Raw genomic sequence first — 20,010 nt, 5'->3', positions numbered from 1 at the left:
GGGAGACACGGAGGCAGATGCTGACGGGACCCGCCACGTGTCAGTGACAGGTAGTCCTGAGTCGGGCCCAGTGACGTGGTAATAGAGTTGCGCGTGTGTCTCCGGCCCGGTCGTGGTCGTTTCGTTTGGGCAGGCCGTGCGTTGTTTCCGTCCTCCTGCTCTGACTTCTCTGCTTCGTCCGATCCCCTCCTCCACCTGCCAGACTCCCCGCCGTCCACCGCTCGCCGCCCCCCGGCCGCCATCCAGTCGCCGGTGCAGCCGTGCAGCACCCATCCTTTGGAATTGTGTCCAGCTGCTTTGCGAAACGAGGCGCGTATACTGGGGAGCTGGAGCGAGGACGAGGAGACGAGGAAAGGATGCAGCAGCTGCAACCGAAGCAGATGCACTGGGTGAGGGCCGACTCCTCCGACTTCGGGGGCGACCGCCCCGCCCCCCGCAGGTATCCATACAGCTCCTCCTCGCCGCCGCCGTCTCGATCCCCCCTGGAGTCTCACCCTACCCCTCTAACGAAGTAACAACCTCACGATTTTGCAATTTCGTGCAGCGGGCACACTGCGGTGAGCATTGGCAAGTCCAAGGTGGTCGTCTTCGGCGGATTCGCCGACAAGCGCTTCCTCGCTGACGTATCCGTCTACGACGTCGGTAATCTAATCCCTCTCCAATTCTCCGACGGTTCGCTTGTTGTGCCAAATTTGCCTGCCGACCTCTGTGGGCAATTTTGCACACGCAGCAACTCATCTTAAGGGTTATTAGATTGAGGGATACATGATTGCGATTTTTATGGATGGAGCATATGCATTGGAACTTTGGAAGGAAGAAAGAGCTTGTCCTTACAAACTTCTGAATTCAACTTATGTTGCAGAGAATAAGCTGTGGTACACACCTGGGTGCACTGGTAATGGGTCGGATGGGCAGGCCGGCCCAAGCCCAAGGGCTTTTCACATAGCTGTTGTCATTGACTGCAACATGTTCATCTTTGGTGGCCGTTCTGGGGGCAAGCGGTATGCTGTCCACATAGCTTATCTAGCAGAATTTGGAAGCTTAGCATGAATAGTTTCCTATATGTTACTAACGATGTGGTCTTTATCTTACAGCTTAGGTGATTTCTGGATGCTAGACACCAGTAAGCCTCTATGTTTCATCAAATTGTCAAGATCCCCTTCTCTGGTTCTGTGTACACTTATTCTAGGGGTTGCTGCTACATTCATGATACTGATGTACATTCAGACTTATGGCAATGGTCGGAGATGATTGGCTTTGGTGATTTGCCGTCACCACGAGAGTTTGCTGCTGCTTCAGCCATAGGAAACAGAAAGATTGTTATGTAAGCATTATTTGATATGCACACCCCTGTCATACGTTCTGTTTTTTTTTTTTTTGAGAAAATTGACGCTCACAACACGCATGCACACTCACCCCTATGAACACACGCACGCAAACCCTACCCCTATGAGCACCTCCGAAGGACTGAGCCGGCAGATCTCGAGATTCACGAAGTCACCACAGGCGTCTCGCTGTCGACGGAGACGTCGCCTACCACTGAAAGCATAGCGCCGTTTAATCCTGGAATAAATCTAGGAAAATGCGAGCACTCATGCTAAGTCGAGGACTTGAACCCGGGTGGGCAGGTTCCACCACAAGGAGCCTAACCAACTGATCTATGATCAGTTTTGAAGAACATTCTATCTTTATTCAGGTATGGTGGATGGGATGGCAAAAAGTGGCTTTCAGATGTATACATCATGGACACAAGTAAGCAAACTGCTTCTTTATCCAATCACTGCATTTTTTCTTGAAGATGGCAAGGAAAACGTAGAGCGCTGATTTTTTGCATTCTCTATTGTATAGTGTCACTGGAGTGGACAGAATTAGCTGTTACTGGATCTGTGCCTCCTCCAAGATGTGGGCATTCCGCAACCATGATTGAGAAGAGACTGCTTATATTTGGAGGCAGAGGTGATTGTTATTTCTTGATTTTATTTGTGGGTTTCTCAAAGATTGTGTTTTATGATTCCTTTTGTGAAAGTAAATTTTGTTGATTGTTTTAATTTTTTTTGGAAATCTAAAAGCACAAACTAATTATTTTCATAATTGTCTTGTGGAAACCAAGTTATTTTCCTTGTGAGAATTTGTAGTGTGAATGTGTTATGACGGTTTCTACTTTCTAATGACTCTTCAGTTAATTCGTAATCTTTTGGCCATCAACACCCACATTTCCAATCACTTCAAATCTTCTTTGCCACAGGTGGAGCAGGGCCAATAATGGGTGATTTATGGGCTTTAAAGGGTATTACTGAAGAAGGTATCTCCTATTTATTCATATAAAATCTGTTTGAGTTAAAGGAAAGATGCATCCTAAGCCCCATAGTGCTATGTGCAACATATGCGTGGTCAGTTGATGATGGCGCCAGTCGAACTAACAGTGCACGTTGAAATAGCCTATTTGAAATTTGAATGATTGTGGATCATGAATTCATGATCAGATGTGGTTTGATGCCTTTTTAAAAAAAAAATATTGTAATACTTAAGACAATCCATGGTACATACCCTGCATCTTTCTTGTCCTGTTTGATTGCTCATGCCTTATTGGAAGTCATGTAGTTTAAGATGGCCCATCAGTATTATTTAACCTCTGAGGACAACTAAAATCACCCATTCTATTTGATGTATGTTAATACTAGTTGAAAAGTATTATTGTCAACTTTCTTCTGATTTAACTATCTAGCTCATCATTCATTTGTATTTTAGTTCAGTTAGTCAGAACCTAATTTTGTCTACTTTGGAAGACAATGAGACGCCAGGTTGGACACAGTTGAAACTTCCAGGGCAATCTCCCTCACCACGATGCGGTCATTCAGTAACATCTGGTGGACCTTATGTATGTAATTTGATCCCGCCATACTTGCATTTCTTTTTTTGGTCTCTCAGTGCACTAGTATGAAGTATTCAGTAGCTGGTATCTCATATATCATAGTATTTGTAAACTTGGGCCCCATTGGATGTCCATACTAGATATTAACTAATTATCATTGCTATATTGTACAAACCATATGCACCATTGATGTATATTTAGAACTCATTTATGCATTTTGATCTACTATGGACTAGTAGGCACTTTGTTTGAGTCCCAACCCTCTTTCCGATGAGGCCAGGGTTCTATTTCCTGCTATGATCAATGCAATAACAGATAGGCTCCTGGGTATGCCTTCGGTGACAATGCTAAAAAATATTTGTGTTCTGCAGAGTTTCATCCTTAGTTTTAAGATCTGAGGTATCAGTATGTGCAACACATCATTTATTAACTTAGGTTGGTGATGGAAGTAAATTTTTAGACACAGCTTTAGCAGAGTTTCTTTGTCATTAACTACATAAATGAAAGGGTGTAATCATTTATTTAAAAAATAATTGTCTTTATTGTGTACTGGGAGTCTTTGCAGCCTCAAATTGTTAATCAGCTAGATTATGTTGAATTTCTTCTAAAATTTTTCCATTTAAAGGTCTTGATTGCATGATTGGTTAACTGAAGATGTATAGATCTTTCTTGTCAGCTCTTGCTGTTTGGAGGACATGGAACTGGCGGTTGGCTAAGTAGATATGATGTGTACTACAATGAATGCATTATTTTAGACAGAGGTAAGATGTGATTCTAATTCCTTTTTTTTATTTGCATAGGGATTTACTGAATTGGAATGTGTGTCTTTCTTGTGGGTGTAATGCTGCATCTTTTAAAAGGTTTTTTGTTTAAGTCCAACAGTTTTTATTTCTTCAGTACAAAAAATGTTTCCTCTTATTAACATAAGATGTGGTTCCACAAGTAAACTTGTATGACTAACCTTAAGAAGGAAATTGTGATGCTGGCTGAATCTGTGCTGCTTGGGGCATGTTTGTGGTTGCTTTACACTGAGTTGTGCAATATAATTAGTTGATAGAGTCTTTAGCGAACCAGTAAGATTCTTCCAAAAGTAACTGTTATATCCTATAAATGTAATCGCTTTTAAAAAGCCTTGTCAGGCCTATGCAAACCCATTTTTCTCGTGATTAAGATAATGTAGTGTCAACTATGGATCACATACTAATGGCAATCAAGAACACTACCAAAGTTAGTATGTCTTAACTTAATGCACCTTACGTAAGTCTGATTACATCATAATACTAACCTAGAAGACTAGAAAAGCTAGTTCTGTAGATATGGCTTAAGCAGTCATCATTGATCAAGATATAAAATAAATGTCAGATAAGTCTGTGCATTCATTGCTTGGGTTATCTTTGTAGGTAGTTGGAAGGTGTTAAATATGGTTGTCAACCACATCCATTATAACCAGTGTTGGAATTAGTTGATGATGCAGCTAGTAGGTATATTATACTTGCTGCACATAATATAGCCTCAGAAGGCCAATCTTGTAACTCCGACTGATCTTACCACTGTCAACTCAATGGCGACTAACTAGGTTATTGTGGATATACTGAACACAATGCTGACAGCTAGTACCATCTCCATGATTCATTGCTTTTGTTTTAATGCTTTCATGCCACTTACTCAATCAGCACATGTATCTTTGTTGGCTGATACTTCAATCCTTGACAGTGTCTGTTCAATGGAAGCGCCTACCAACAAGCAATGAACCACCTCCTCCTCGGGCATATCATTCCATAACTTCCATAGGGTCTCGATTTCTTTTATTTGGTGGCTTTGATGGAAAGAATACATTTGGTGATTTGTGGTGGCTTGTTCCTGAAGGTATAGTCATCTCATGCTTTTCTGAAAAGGAACACTTCATTCCTATATACTTGGTATCTTGAGGGCTGCGTAGAGTGTACTGGGATATAAAACTCTGCACATAAATTCTTCAATTCATAGTCCTGCAGTCGTACCCTTTAAACTTCCATGCATGGTTCAGTAGTGAGAAGTGAGGAGTTTTGTCAATTTCCAAGATCACAAGAAAAAGGAACTCATTTGACTAATTGTTTCTATAATTTGCTGCTTTAACTGGATGTATATTAGGAAACTGTACCACTTATGATGCAGGTTCATTTACCAAATAGTATGAAATGAGTTGTTGGTTTTTTATAATGTAAACTTCCCCCTAATGCTCTTGACTTTTTGTCTTTCTCTGTGATGCTTGACGAAGAAAGATCATTTTTCCTTTTCTAAATTGCACCGTATTTTATGTACAGATGATCCTATTGCGAAACGAGACTTAGCTCCTAACATCGATTCAAACAGCAAACCTAGTGCTGTGATTGGTGATAACCAGCAATCCAACTTAAAGGTACACGCTTGCATGTGTGAGAGTTCACTTTGAAAATTTCAGGTGATAGAAAATTCTATAATTTCTAAAATATGTTTTGCAGGAGTCACAGGCTCTGGAGAATCCAATAACAGAATTGGCCAAACGACTGGGGATTCCACTTTCTGAGGAAGTTTCAGCAAGTTTTGTTGACGAAGCCAATGATAAAGAACTTGTGGAATTGTCATCTAGGCTTGCTGGTCAATCGCTTCCAGCTAGTGACCAGGTTGCATCAATTCAGGTGCTTGTGCAGTTATGCCTCGCTATTAATGTAACTCACCTGTATTTGCTTCTGAGAGAATTTTGGAATTTTGTGTGATGTCAAGGTACTTCGTGATCACTGGAAAAGTTCTCCAGCAAGCTCACTACAATTGCAGGAACTAGGACCTTTGCTGAGGGACTATCAACGTCTCATCCTGCGACGCTATTCGTATAGTTTCACTCTTCAGTCTTCCCTCTGCATCTGTTATTTGCATACTTCATCATCCACTCTTTCACAAATCTAGAAGTTGCCTGTTCAAGGAAAAAAAATCTAGAAGTTGCCTGTTAGAAATTGAATGATTTGTAACAGTTTCTGTTCTGGTCCATGGATTATTCTCTTTTGCGATAGCCTGAATTGCTTGAAATGAATGCATATTTGATGTTTTGGGGGAATAGGAGTAATTGTGAATTTTTACACTACAAAATCTTGTGAGTTTGTCTTGTCAATTATACTTTATCATGGCCATGGAACTTACATATTCATGGTTTTGGCCTGTTTGATATCAATAGGCACATAACAGTTCAAAAATAAACTGTGGCATCTCCTGTCAGGTTCTTTCTTGTGGTTAGTTAGAAATTGAGCATGTGCAGATAACTTGGTTGTTGCCAGAGGTTGATATGCCTGAAAATGATCATTCTTCACTATCCAATCATCAACTTCTCCATTAAAGCAAAGTATTTGTTAGCAATATTTCTGCGTCGATCATGATTTCATTTTCTTTTTGCAACAAGTGCAGGGGAAATCCATTGCCAGTTTTTCGTGAAATGGAAGCTCTTCGTTTTTTCCATTTGAAAAGTGTTTCACAGGTATGCATAGTAGTGCATACAATCTAGTTGTCCAACACAAACGACCAGCAGTCAATTGAGAATATCTTTACACAATACGATCTCTTCTTTTTCATTCTCCTACTTATCAGTTATAGCTATGTTGTACCTGTGATATATCACAGTTGCGCATGGATGACATTCCGGTCTTGTTGAGCGAGTATGGAAGGCTGCTTTCCCCATGAGATGGCATCTTGCAAGTTGTGCCCTTTTGCTTGGTAGGTGCTTTTGAACATAACCGTTGTGTCAGACTGTTAGAACATCGTTTTCTGCTTGCAGTGCCAAACTGTTTCAGCTTTTGGTCTCATATCAACTTTACTCTTTGCTTCAGGTTCTAACAGAACATTGGCTTCATGCAATTTGTGGAGAACTTGCGTGCCTGACAAAAGCACACCCGTGGAGCCATTCCTTGCCATCAGTTAGTCTGTTAGTGCAGGTCATAGTCGCATCAGTGATAGCGCACTGAACTGAATTCCTTTTTCTTTCGAGGACTGGGACGCGCACAATTTCGTGCAGCCTGGCTGGGCGCTGAATGGCCATCAACACGTGGTTAGACCTAGGCGAGGAGCTGAGGCGGCGTGGCAAGCCGTGCATGGTCGCGTGGAATTCCAAGAAAACGGGGTTTGTGTGAGGTTGGAGCCTGGAGGTCAGCGGCACATGTTTTCGGTTTTCATTCACCTGCGCTACATCTGACCAAAAGGACGCTCCATTGCATTTTACTATACTAAGGCCCCGTTCGTTTGCAAAAACAAGCCAAAGCTGAATTGTTGTGAGAGAAAAACACTGTTTCGGTCGAAAAAAAAAAGCTGAACAAGCCGACTTTTAAGGTAAGCCGAACGGAGCCGACTTTTAAGGTAAGCCGAACGGAGCCTACCTTTTGTTTAAAAGTAATGCACATCTCGCTTTTCAGCTGTCAATCAATTTCAACTTTAATTAGATTTATAAAAAAGTATGGTATCACTAAATAGTTTTTTTATAAAAATATATATTGTATGATCAATTTAATGATATTGTTAGTATCGTAATAAATATTAGTTCTTCTTTATATATATTTGATCACATTTAAGATTAGTTGACTTTTAAAAAACAATATGCATATTTTTTTAAAGAAAAGTGAAGGGCGACCGTGGTGGGATGTGTCATGTGCAGCTGATGTGTGGATACCAGGCGTGTGGATAGAATGATAGGGTGGTCCATGTATCAGCTGAACATACCGCACCATGTTCTCGTAGGATGGGTCTCACCGATTTTTTTTTTCGACCACTGGCCGCTCCTGCTCAGCAAGTACAAGTAGAGCCGCCGGTCGCACATTCAAACGCATGTGCTCGTTGCCGCTGCCCTCGCGTTGTACAGAAAAAAGTGCGGAAAACGCCGTCTTCAGCTTTCCAAACGACACTACTGGACTTTCGTACAAGAACAGCTAGATTCATGCAAGAATTCCGTAAGAAAGCATTATACGGTTTCGCACGATCACGCGTTCTGGCTCTCCCCGTGCGTACCTGGCATTTTGTATGCCTTTGGTAACATAATAAGAGTACTCTTGGCAAGGCTTCTATGGGCTCTGGATCCTCTGAACCAGTACTGTAGCAGGAGCCTTTTTCTCTCTCATCCCGATGAGCTCGGAAAAAACACGTTTTCTAGTTCATTCGGCTTCGGCTCCTTGGTACACTGTAGCATGGAGTCGGAGCAACCCTGGTCTAAAGTTCAGTTGAACTAGCTCGGCCGGACTACGGAGTACTGTTTGCAGGTGACGGTTCGTCAGGCCCAAGTGAGCGTGGCCCAGTCCTCCCTGTCGCAGGCCCAAGTAGAGCCGGCGTCCGTGCTGGCAGTTCCAGAACCTTCCTCAGATGGGATCGTGAGTCGCAAGCCAAAATTAGAACGCAGTTTATACAACAGAATTAAGATCCAGCAACTTTCACTCTTCTTTTGCCTCATAGATCACAGATTATATTTTTTTTTTATAGAAAGACAAATCACACATTTGTCGCTGTCATCGCCGTCGCCGCTGCCATGGCCGGCGCGGATGCGGGGCCAGGGTGAGCTCGTCGGTCGCCGTCGTCGGCGTCGGTGATCACTGGTGAGAAAGAGAGAGGAAGAAAGATAAAAAAAAAATTTATATATTATTTTTTTTCTAAAACACATGCGCGTTGAAACCACCGCCAGCCCCACCCGGCGGCTAGCGGAAGGCGGGCGGGGCGCGCACCCGGGATTTCCATTCCGCTCCCACCCGAGCCCGACCGCGCCGCGCAGCCGGCCACCCAGCGGAGCCGCCCCCACTAAAAACGAGGGCCTGGCCGCCGCCTCGGCCGCCCACTCCCACTACGCCTCTCCTCTCCTCTCCCCAGCCTCCACGCCGCGAGGGTGACGGAAAGCGACGCGGCGCGGCGCGAGTGCGAGCGAGGGAGGCACAGCACCAGGACCCTCGTTCGCCGCCGCCTCCGATCTCCGCGAGGTACCTTGCCTCTTCCCCCGCTCTCCCCTCGTACGCCTCGGTGGTTTTGTAGGGTGGTAGGATCTCTCTCCGCTCTCCAGCCGGCGTTCCACCCTAGGTGGTGGGGTGTTTGGTCTGGCCGCTCGACTCTCGGGAGTCTAGTGGATGGATGATGGGATCTCGCGTTCTGTTCTCCAATTTTTGGGTTTCGTTAATCCCTAAGAAGAAGAAAATTACTGCTACGGGGCGCTGTTGCGTGGGTCGCTTGAACCGCATCAGATTTCGGTTATTTCCGCATGTAATTCCTTCCCATCTTGAGGAGAAAGTAGATACTGGAGAACTTTGAGATTTTCTATCCTGGGGTGGTGGATTTGGGGGTTTATGGGAGGGGCCGTTAAGGGGCTGTGCATCTCCAGTGAACCCCTCTCCTGGTTTGGCAGTTCTTCGCCGGGGAACTTTTTTTAAAAAATAAATCATCAAGCGGATTGTTCTGTGAAGTTTCGGCAGAAGAAATAAATTAAATTAAAAATAACCGATGTGTGGTTTACTGATTCCCGTGGAGCTTCAAGTGAAGGGCGGGGAGCATTAGCGATGCCTGCCTTTTTCATACCGCTCCGTAGATCAACCTACCCCTTCTCATGGAGGGGATGGACTGCATGTGCCCATTCTCCTCCTTGGTAGCGATACCACTGGGATACATCAGCAGGTGCCTGTTTGTGTGTCTATGTGTTAGTAGTATTACCTATGCATTGTGAACAAATAGAGTCGGTTTATGACGTTTGAGATTTTTGACCAGGAGATGGATTTGGTATTTATGGAGCATGTTGATCTGTGCGCATGTTCAGTGAACCTCTGGTAGTTCTTGTCCAGGGGATTTTTACAATAAATCATCTATTGGATTGTTCTGTGAAGTTCGGAAGAAATAAATAAAAAGAACCTATGTGTGGTTTACTGATTTCCCTGGAGCTTCAAGTGAAGGGCAGGGAGCATTAGCTATGCCTGCCTTTTTCATACCGCTCCACAGATTAACCCTGACCCTTTAGATGGAGGGAATGGATGGCATGTGCCCGCTCTCCTCCTTGGCAAAGATACCATTGGGATACATCAGCAGCCCATGTGTGCCTCTATGAACTGGATTAGTAGTATTACTATGCGTAGTGAACAAAGGGATTGGCTTATGAAGCGTGGCAGAGGAAGCATGACTTTATCTCATATCTTTGTGTGGATATTAAATTGGTCGTTGCTCTGTAAATCTAGGTAATTTTCGTGCCAATGTCAGTAATTTGTTTAAAAATGGTATTTTGGTTCTGATTATCTGGATTCAAGCATGGCACTGTATGACTTTCAGTGTCGATTATTTGTTACTCTGCTGCAAGCTTTTCCTGTTAGTGTCTGGCAAGATACTTTTTTATATCTAGATGCCTGAGAATAGCTTCCTGGTCTCAATTGTTGCTTTGTGTTTTATAAGGAAAGTGCGATAGTTCCGTAGTTGCTTAATTTAGGCCAAGGTGGTTTTGATAACTGACCATGTTCCTCCCCTTGAATTTGAAGGTTGCCAGGTTTCAAGATGTCGACCAGCACATTTGCTACTTCCTGCACGCTGTTGGGCAATGTTAGAACACAGGCCTCCCAAACAGCGGTGAAGAGCCCTTCATCTCTAAGCTTCTTCAGCCAAGTTATGAAGGTTCCAAGCCTGAAGACCTCCAAGAAACTCGATGTCTCTGCGATGGCTGTCTACAAGGTGAAGCTTGTCACTCCTGAAGGTCAAGAGCACGAGTTTGATGCTCCAGATGACACCTACATCCTTGATGCGGCCGAGACTGCCGGTGTGGAGTTGCCATACTCGTGCCGTGCTGGGGCTTGCTCCACCTGTGCTGGCAAAATTGAGTCTGGTGCGGTTGACCAGTCGGATGGATCCTTCCTTGATGACGGGCAGCAGGAGGAGGGCTATGTGCTGACATGTGTCTCCTACCCAAAGTCCGACTGTGTCATCCACACCCACAAGGAAGGTGACCTGTACTAGGGCTAGGGCTTTTCAATTTGGCAAGGGACCAATTGCTCTCAAGTGTGTTGTCAAGCAAGCTCCATCTGCCCTACCAGTTGTGCGAACTGTTTGGCATCAAACTTTTGTGGTTGCTGTCTTCTATGTTCTGCTAGTTTATGTTCGGGGTCGGTGCATTAACACCCTGTTCGCTTGATGGGAGGAGGAGGGGGTTGGTATGGTGACGTGTGCTCTTGTTGTTCCGTGGTCTATTTTGATGGAGGGATGTGAAACATTAAAATTTGTTTGGCCCACAATGGTCCCGTTTGCACCGCTGAAAAAACAAGCCGAAATACTGTTTTGGTTGATTTGTTGTGAGAGAAAAACACTGTTTTCGCTGAAAAAATAAGTTGAAAAGTACGGATTATAAGATAAGCGAATAGGTCGAATGTTTTACCTGAAGTTAGTTGATGCAGGCGAAAGGATCTTTTTTTTCGTGACTTCTATGATTAATAGGAGGGCATACAAATATGGGTTGAATTGGGCTCAGACAAATATGGGTTGAATTCAGGGCATCTATACATCAAATATTGGGAACCCATGGGAATACTAGCTAATCAATAAAAAACTGATGTGATGCCATAATAGTATAATTTAATGGCTTTTTGTTATGTTTGGAAAAGTGTTGAAGTTATTGATTCTGAATGTCACTGCGGCATGCTGGCACCCGTTTAGTTCCAAACACTTGTGTCATGTGATACCTGTTTGCCAAATTGTAGCGTGTTGTTGCTTGGTCTGGATGCACGCGCAACTGCGTACGGATGAGAACAAAAATGCATGACATGCTGAGCCACAACGACCGAAATTCAGTTTTGCGTGCAAGACATGCTTTCTGTGCCAAGAATCTTGAATTTCTCATTGAGCGGGGATGCTTAAGGCAACAGCTCGCTCGTGTCATCTCTGATAGCGAATGCTTTGGTAGGTGGCTGATAGCAGTGGCAGATTTGAACTGGTGGACTGCTTGCGTTTGGCTCCTGTCCTGTCTAGCCCAGTTGAGGACGACTTGGGCCCTTGTTGTCCTGCCTTGGAGTTGCACTAACGACGGCAATTCACATGACCTAATTTTCCTTAACTAACTCTCAAATTTGATTCATTTCATGTGCCGTTATATTTTCCCAGATTTGATTCATTTTCTGTGCCGTTATATTTGATGGGCCACAAATAGGTAACTAGAATTTAAGAGAACATAAAAAACTGTGAACTTAATACCATATCGAGTCTTCTGCCCATAGGGAAACCGACCAAATAGCCAATAGTGTATGCAGATATTGATAGATACATAGGTAATGTTACGCACAGATGACAGAACAGCTGTAGCCAAAACCAATACATTGCTCGCACACTAGTATCGACATATCACTGGAAGCAGCACCATCTGGATCACTAAAGCAGGGCATTTGAAAGGCAAATGCTTAGTTGGATGTACTCTTTCCCTCATACAATCATGCTCGCAGAAACTATATGTATTTCACAAAGACACTCAATAATGCAGATCTCAACAGCTTGACACACTAGGAAAGGCGCGGCTGAAAGCTCAGAAGCATTTTCGGTGGACGATAGCAGGGCCAGATTGGCGCGGCTGAAAGCTCAGAAGCATTTTCGGTGGACGATAGCAGGGCCAGATTCATCGTACTCTTCCTTGGATATCCACATCTGCAACAGGAAAATGATTGGAGTAAGAAGCCTATACTGTGAGAAACAATACTTCAAAATTGAACGGAAATTAGTTCGTATTCATAACTATGGCAACAATCAAAATCACTGGAACATTGCCATTCACAATTTACTGATTTAGATGTGTTCACATGCACTTGTCAATTTGATTGATTGTTGGTTTCACTTAAAAAAGGAAGATGGTCAAAAGGCACCTAAGAAACCATCTCCATGATAAATGCTATGACAGCAAGGAAAGGGCCATGTTAGTAAGTACCTGCTGGAATGTGCTGAGCGAGGCAAGGATTGAACCACCAATCCAAACACTGTATTTTCTCTCTGGAGGCGCCACTACCTTGATTTTCATACTGCTCGGTGCAAGGGCAGTAATCTCCTTGCTCATCCTGTCAGCAATGCCAGGGAACATGGTTGTTCCTCCACTGAGAACGATGTTGCCATACAGATCCTTCCTGATATCAACATCACATTTCATGATAGAGTTGTAGGTGGTCTCATGGATGCCAGGAGCTTCCATCCCAATCAGCGACGGCTGGAAAAGCACTTCTGGGCATCTGAACCTTTCCGCGCCAATTGTGATGACCTGCCCATCAGGCAACTCGTAGCTCTTCTCGACAGAGGAGCTGCTCTTAGCAGTCTCGAGCTCCTGCTCGTAATCAAGGGCAACAAAGGCCAGCTTCTCCTTTATATCTCTTACAATTTCCCGTTCTGCTGTTGTAGTGAAGGAATAACCCCTTTCTGTGAGGATCTTCATTAGGCAGTCAGTCAGATCACGACCAGCAAGATCCAACCTAAGAATAGCATGAGGAAGCGCGTATCCCTCATAGATTGGCACAGTGTGGGTCACACCATCACCAGAATCAAGCACAATACCTGCACAAGAGTACAAGACATAGGTAGTAGAATGGGGTCAGATAGCCAATGACGAGAATCAAAGATGAAGTCCTAGAAAAACTCATCAGTTAATAGGTGAAAATGAACACGTGCCTGTTGTGCGACCACTGGCATATAGGGAAAGAACAGCTTGTATAGCAACATACATTGCTGGTGCATTGAATGTCTCAAACATAATTTGGGTCATCTTCTCTCTGTTTGCCTTTGGGTTTAGTGGTGCTTCTGTCAGCAGAACTGGATGCTCTTCAGGAGCAACACGCAGTTCATTGTAGAAGGTGTGGTGCCAGATTTTCTCCATATCATCCCAGTTGTTCACAATACCATGCTCAATGGGGTACTTCAAGGTCAAGATACCTCTTTTTGACTGTGCCTCGTCACCAACATAGGCATCCTTTTGGCCCATTCCAACCATCACACCCGTGTGGCGAGGGCGGCCAACTATACTAGGGAATACTGCTCTGGGCGCATCATCGCCAGCAAAGCCAGCCTGCAGAGAGGAGAAACATAGGCTGGTTATTCTGCAACAACTCCTTTTAAAGGTTTCAGAGATTAATGAATGAACAGATAGAATGAGCATCGAACCTTGACCATTCCAGTGCCATTGTCACACACAAGTGGCTGGATATCCTCACCGTCAGCCATTGATCAGCACAGACAATCTGAATTCAGAGACCATCTCAAATATTCACTTGTGAAAGCACAAAATTTTGGACCTAGTTCATGCTAGATGGCTTGGAAATTTAAGTTAAGATTGATAAGGGAAAAACCATATAATTTTCAGGTACATGATGACAATTAAGAGCAATTTGTGATAGCCAAGTAAAAGGAATGCAAGGTTGTATTTAGCAGGCCTTAGGTCAAGTTGCAGCAAGATTATTACCATTAATGAATCTTTGAACAAGGACCAGCTGGTAAATAGGACTAACGACTTGGAAAAACATATCACACTGCGATCAATCATAAAGTGGATTTATTATGCTCAGTATACTAAAGAGAGCTATATAAGCTGGCATAAGCTGTCCTGTCAGGCAGAGACTTGCTCACCCATGTGCTACTGAGCCTAACAAAAATGAATAAAACTACAGCTGTACTGGATCAGAATTATTGCTGTTGCTGCACATCCAGCCTATAGCTGGATAATTCATTTAGCCATAGACTATGGGAGTCTAAAGTCAGTGTGCCAGCAAGAAGTCAGTAGTGGCGCCCATCATTCCGATTCCAACTAGCAAAAAGTTATCAACTGGATTGTTTATGCCAAAATGAAAGGGGGGAAAAACAATAGCAAGGCTGTTTGACAGATTGAGCTGTTTAGACCAAGATAACCTGACAAAGATTCAGGTCAGGGTTAGCAGTATTTGACATGAAGATACATATTTTTATTAGTTAGGATTAGGAAAAGCTAAGTAAGGTTTGCCCAATAAAAGCTCAGTAAAAACCCAGTTAGGCCGCCAAGAAGATCACAAGTATGAAGCACTGGGTGGGATCTAAACCAACCCGGCCTCAAGATTTACAGAAACTATTGTAGGCTAACGGCCATTCACACGATTAGCAAAAACATCCAACTGAAAACATTTAAGTCAATTCATTTCCCACGAGTATCCTCCAAGTAACCGACTTGGCACACCAAAACCAGCACCATGATATGAGATCTAGGAGCATGCACCTCCACCGCATATCAAATCCATTTCTGTTCCCGAGGATCCGGGTATGACACATGAAATTGTACTACTTTTTCCCCCTCTTAATCGAAGGGGGCGGAAAACACTAGCTAACACGTACTGCTTATTACAGGATCCGATCAAGCAAGCAAGATCACTGCTGCATATTCGGACATACTGCATAAACTCTTCAAGAATTGCAATTGCGCTGGCTCTAATAACGAAGACCGATCCAAATACAGATGCAATCGCACGCTAGGACTGAGAAGAAACCGCCTCTAATCTAATCTAAGACTAAGAGAGCAAAGGCACCTCTCAGGGCATGGTAGGATCGCTTACCAACAGAAGGATGGAACCGAACCAGACAACTAGTTGATGCACAAATCGACAGCACTTAGAGAGGAGCAGCGACTGTGGACGGCAGGAGCGAGCAGAGGTGCGGTCGGTCGGTGGTGGATCCCGACGGGGAGAGCCGGAGAGGAGACGAGGAGGGCGCTGCGGTGAGGTGTGCGGTGTGCCGGTGTGCCTGCTCTCCTCTGCTCTAGAAGGGGAGAACGCCAGAACGGCGTCCATTTCATTTATATGCGCGGCGACAGTTAGCAGAAAAGGCACGGGGGCAAAGCCAAAATTCAGGCGAAAACCATCCAATTTGACCGCCGTTTTTTGATTCTATAACTGCTTCCAAACAAATTGAGGCCGAATTTCCTACTCATGTGGCCGTGTGGGCAAGATATAGGTTCCTGCCTGCTGTAGATTTGTGAAGCAAACACCTCACAAGGCCTTTTTTGCATTATTATATGTTCGCATCACTGACTTTGTTAACCAGCAACATATCAGGTGCAAACCAATCAACCATTATAAACTTGAAAACTATCAATTAGGACCACTAGATGTTGATCCAATGGATGAGGTGAGGGGGCTTAAGCGCAAAAAAAAAGACCGGCGGGTGGGGGTTTAAGCGCAAAAAAAATCCCACCTTTCACCCTATCCATTGGATGTGCATCTAGTGATCCTGATTAGTAGTTTTCAAATTTGCATAAGTTGATTAGTTTATACCTGATACGTTGCCCTGTTAACAGGCCGATCACCACGATTTTAGCCCTGTGTACGAGTTACCTTGCGTGATCTTCTTTTTTGACTAGGGGGGAGGGGGGTGCTCGTCCACCTCACACACTTCCTCTCCCTCCTTCACTTCTTTTTTTCTCTAGGAGCTCCATGGGTTTTACGCTAGTAGAAGGGGCTCTATGAGTTTTTCTAGCGCGGGCATTCACTCATGAATCCAGTTATGTTGATTTCGAGTTTTTCTTTTTTGCTAGTACCATTGTACATTTGGTTTACCGTCCTACCATCAAATACAATTAGTTAGTGTTTCATTGTCCTGTAGAACTACCTATTGCCAAACACTATAGCACCTAAAATGGTGCATGAAACTTTTTAACGGAATTATAGATAGAGAATACAATCATTTATGTTTGAGCTCGAACAAAAACTTGTACAAGGAGAAATGTCAAAGAGAAAATTGTATCTTTTTATTTCTTTTTTATAATAAGAAACCAACACTTGAATAGTTGCGAGTGCGTGTGCCTGATCCACAACAAACAACTATCCATATAGGTATACTTTGTTCTTCTTTCTTGCACAAGTTTCTTTTTATTCAAATTTAAAATTTGCATGCACACATAGATAGTTGCACCCTTCACGGCTCTATCCATCCTCTTTTTCTGCAGTAATTTTTCATAAAGGTATTAGCTAGAAACAGAACAAACTGTGATTAAGCACTAGGATTAGAAACTGATTGTTAATTTTCATTGCAAAAATAGACGGATCAGCAGGATACTAATTACTTCCATACACTACCGCAAAACATAGTAATTCCAAGAACAGAATTAGAGCAATCCATGACATGCCTGCATCAGGCGCAGTCCTTAGATTTTGGTGACATTGAGCAACACTAAAAATATGGGCCCCTTAATATAAACATCAAAATATTTGACATGCTTGTATGCAGTTCTAAAAATATGCTCCTAGTAAAAACATCAACATAAAATTTCCTACAACTTTTGTATTCACCGGTCATCTACTATTTTTAATCCAGGCTACAACATATTCAGTCAGATCTGAGAGAGTCTGCAACACAACTTCAAAATTCCATAAGTTCTGACATATCCAACCTCTGCACTACTGAAATTGTAGATAAAAAGAATATCTACAGACCTTTGGTACTCTGGCTCACTTAAAAGCGACAAAAGTAGAAGGCAAAAATGAAATTGATTTGCTCACTTACCTAAACATGATCTCAGTCTATTCTTTTGTGGTGCCTAGACCCAGACTAGAGGCCAAACGTGGGGAACAGAAGGGAAATCGACTTAGTAATTCCACATATTCATGAGTTTACTTGTTGGTTGTTGTATGCTTGCTCCCACCTTCCGACCAGGAGCCATGGTGCTCTGACCTTGAGTGGGGGGAGGGGGGCGCGGATTCTAGAGGGGGAGCGAGGGGGGTCGCAGCTTCTGACGGACGGCGCCTGCTGTGTGGCTCGATGTGAGGAGGGTGGAGTGAGGAGCCAGGGCCTGGAGGAGCGGCGCCTGGAAGTCACAGTCGGGCAGAGTAGGCGTCCTAGAAGGCGCCGCCTGCTGCGTTGGGTTAGATAGAGCGAGGGGCGGCGATTTGGAATCAGGGGGAAATAGCAAGCGCGCGTCGTCGACGGGAGAAGAAATAGCGAGCGCGGAGGTGGCGGGAGAGAAAAAGATGGCGGTAGATGAAAATTTTGGGGTTTTCATGGGGAGAAAGAGGGAGCGCGCGGCGTCGGCAGGAGAAGAAGCAAGCACGATGGCTTTCATTGGAGAAAGAGAAGGCGTGCGGCCTCGGCGGGAGAAGAAGCGAGCGTGGTGGCGGCGAATGAAAATTTTGGGGATTCAACAAGCTAGGGTTCGGTGGGACTGCTGGGCTAAATGGGCTAGTCTTTTAGAATATAAAAATCGACGATGGAAAAGAAAAAATGTTTTTGAAAATAAAAAAAATGAGGACAAAAAGGGAAAATATTGAATTCGTTTTTTAATAGAAAAAATTTAGGATGGAAACCAAAAAATGTTTTTGAAAATAGAGAAAATGGGGATGAAAAGAAAAAAAGGTTTATGAAAATAAAAAAATGAGGATGAAAAAGAAAAAATATTGAAATCGTGGAAAAATATGCATGTGCGGTCGATGGGATTTCAACCTCTAATTTATGGCCTCGTGTGTAGCTCTTCAAATCACTCCACCTCAAAGCCATTTAAGATTAAATAGATGATATTTTCCCATAGTATTGACTTTTCTAGACATTGTTGATCTCATCGAGATATAGAACATTTAGTTTTGGTCATTTATCAATCCAAGGTAGTTTGGACAATTAAAAAATTGTAATTCAAAATATTATACGTGTTTATCATCTTAAAATTCACATCATAAATTGTGACGATTGTCTATTAGCAGGCCATGACAAATTGCAAGTCGTCGTAATATGGAAATCCTTCCGTTTACGACGATTGCTTCTAGATCTTAGTGACGGACACATAATTTTCATCGTAAAGTCATACTCTCAACAAATAACGTCGTAAAACATAATGACTTAGCGACGAATTTAGCTGTCGTCACGAGGAAATCGTCATAGAAGGTCATATTTCTTGTAGTGGTTGTGCACGGATGTCAAACGCGTGATCTTTGATGAGGGCAACTTTAAAGGATGTGCTCTCACGCTCGAGGATCGAATCGGTATGTTTCCATGATTAGTGTGCCATGGTCCACCTACAGAGTCTGATGGAAAATCATATGTTGCACATGCGGGGTTGACTGGCAGAAGCAGGCGACGGGGCGAAGCACTGCCGCACAGACAATTCCAATTTATATTTTTCTGTGCGCTGCAAAGAAAAAACTAATATCATAATAATTCAATGCTTCAGTTGTAAGGAGTCGGAGACCAGCTGTAAGAAGTGGATGCACATCTTAGGCTTGAAAATCTTTTGAATTGGTAACCACAGCTCGATGCTCATGTAAACATGTTTTTCTAGTCGAACTATTATGATATTGGATTTTAAATTTAAAACATATTTTATATGAAGTGGTCCGCATGTTTGCCATTTTATCTTTTGGGTTTTTTTTATCACGCCATTGCAATTTTACAAGTTTAGAGATACGCCATTACAATTCGTCTATTTAAAAAACTGCTATTATAATTTTATCTCTCACTCGTCCGTGCCATTTTGTACACATACAACGTATATGGCCTAGTGTGAGGCATGTATGCCTACACAAACGCATATGGACGTTACATCCCTCTTCCTCCGTTAGAGTAAGCTCGCCGTCGCTCTCTACCACGTCGTCGCCGCGCTGGCCGTCGACGAGCTCCACGTCGCACAGTGCCGGCCGCGAGCGAGAGCCGCTTCGCACACGGGACGACGAGTGCAGGCGTCCTGGCAGCACTACTGTTCGCACTCTGACTTAGGGTTAGTGGCGCGCTGCCGTTGCCCCTTGTCCTCTGCAATACGGTGCGCCTCGTGCTGGTCCCCTGCTCACCGTTCTTGTTCCAGTTGTGGGACGTGTGCGCCGCCACGTGCGCAGCCGGGGTGGTGGAGGTGGCGTCCATGGCGGATCCACACCATCGCGGTGGCGCACGTGCTCAACCGCCAGCGCGAGTTCCCCGCCGCGGCCGCCATCGACAACCTCGTCGTCATGTCCATCAGCACAGGGACGTCCAGCATGGGGTCGCGGGGCATCGGTCGACCATCGCGGCGCACCTGTGCTTGAGCGCGAGCCTGGTGCTGGGCTACGCGTCGCGCTCCGACAAGGCGGCCACCGCCCGCGACTCCCTTAGGGCTTAGGCCGAGGATGCGCCTGGACGTGGCTCGGGCACGCGGGACGGCGAGCTTGGTCTTGGCGAGCGACAAGCGTAGGAGCGCTGCTGGG

The 20,010-nt window shown here is 44.1% G+C and overlaps 3 protein-coding genes across 4 annotated transcripts; 2 read left to right on the top strand and 1 right to left on the bottom strand.

Annotated features, from left to right (window-relative positions):
- Positions 1 to 102: 102 nt before the first annotated feature.
- LOC136515243 (protein GLUTELIN PRECURSOR ACCUMULATION 3-like) lies at positions 103 to 7,314 on the top strand. Of its 2 annotated transcripts, none has more exons than XM_066508898.1 (17): positions 103 to 439; positions 545 to 642; positions 863 to 1,001; positions 1,095 to 1,123; positions 1,228 to 1,324; positions 1,697 to 1,752; positions 1,849 to 1,956; positions 2,246 to 2,302; positions 2,787 to 2,878; positions 3,549 to 3,633; positions 4,586 to 4,738; positions 5,176 to 5,270; positions 5,353 to 5,529; positions 5,615 to 5,718; positions 6,287 to 6,356; positions 6,500 to 6,592; positions 6,706 to 7,314. In XM_066508898.1, exons 1-16 carry the CDS (start codon positions 357 to 359, stop codon positions 6,557 to 6,559), a joined length of 1,503 nt encoding a protein of 500 aa, XP_066364995.1. In that variant the 5' UTR covers positions 103 to 356; the 3' UTR covers positions 6,560 to 6,592; positions 6,706 to 7,314. The 2 variants fall into 2 exon arrangements, with proteins under 2 accessions (XP_066364995.1, XP_066364998.1); XM_066508901.1 differs by having other exon boundaries at positions 397 to 439; positions 545 to 638.
- A 1,210-nt stretch (positions 7,315 to 8,524) lies between these two features.
- On the top strand, positions 8,525 to 10,987 carry LOC136515270 (ferredoxin-3, chloroplastic). The gene is made up of 2 exons (XM_066508914.1): positions 8,525 to 8,826; positions 10,357 to 10,987. The coding sequence occupies exon 2, from the start codon at positions 10,373 to 10,375 to the stop codon at positions 10,826 to 10,828; it is 456 nt and encodes a 151-aa protein (XP_066365011.1). The 5' UTR covers positions 8,525 to 8,826; positions 10,357 to 10,372; the 3' UTR covers positions 10,829 to 10,987.
- A 1,088-nt stretch (positions 10,988 to 12,075) lies between these two features.
- On the bottom strand, positions 12,076 to 15,622 carry LOC136515224 (actin-3). The gene is made up of 5 exons (XM_066508883.1): positions 15,409 to 15,622; positions 13,994 to 14,070; positions 13,505 to 13,898; positions 12,777 to 13,390; positions 12,076 to 12,499 (listed from the first exon to the last, which is right to left on the bottom strand). Exons 2-5 carry the CDS (start codon positions 14,051 to 14,053, stop codon positions 12,434 to 12,436), a joined length of 1,134 nt encoding a protein of 377 aa, XP_066364980.1. The 5' UTR covers positions 14,054 to 14,070; positions 15,409 to 15,622; the 3' UTR covers positions 12,076 to 12,433.
- Between the last annotated feature and the right edge of the window lie 4,388 nt (positions 15,623 to 20,010).

This window comes from Miscanthus floridulus, chromosome 2 (assembly GCF_019320115.1).
Source record: "Miscanthus floridulus cultivar M001 chromosome 2, ASM1932011v1, whole genome shotgun sequence".
In the NCBI taxonomy this organism is placed as follows: Eukaryota; Viridiplantae; Streptophyta; class Magnoliopsida; order Poales; family Poaceae; genus Miscanthus; species Miscanthus floridulus.
The sequence above is the reverse complement of the archived record's forward strand: the minus strand, read 5'-3'. Positions and strand labels throughout refer to the sequence as shown.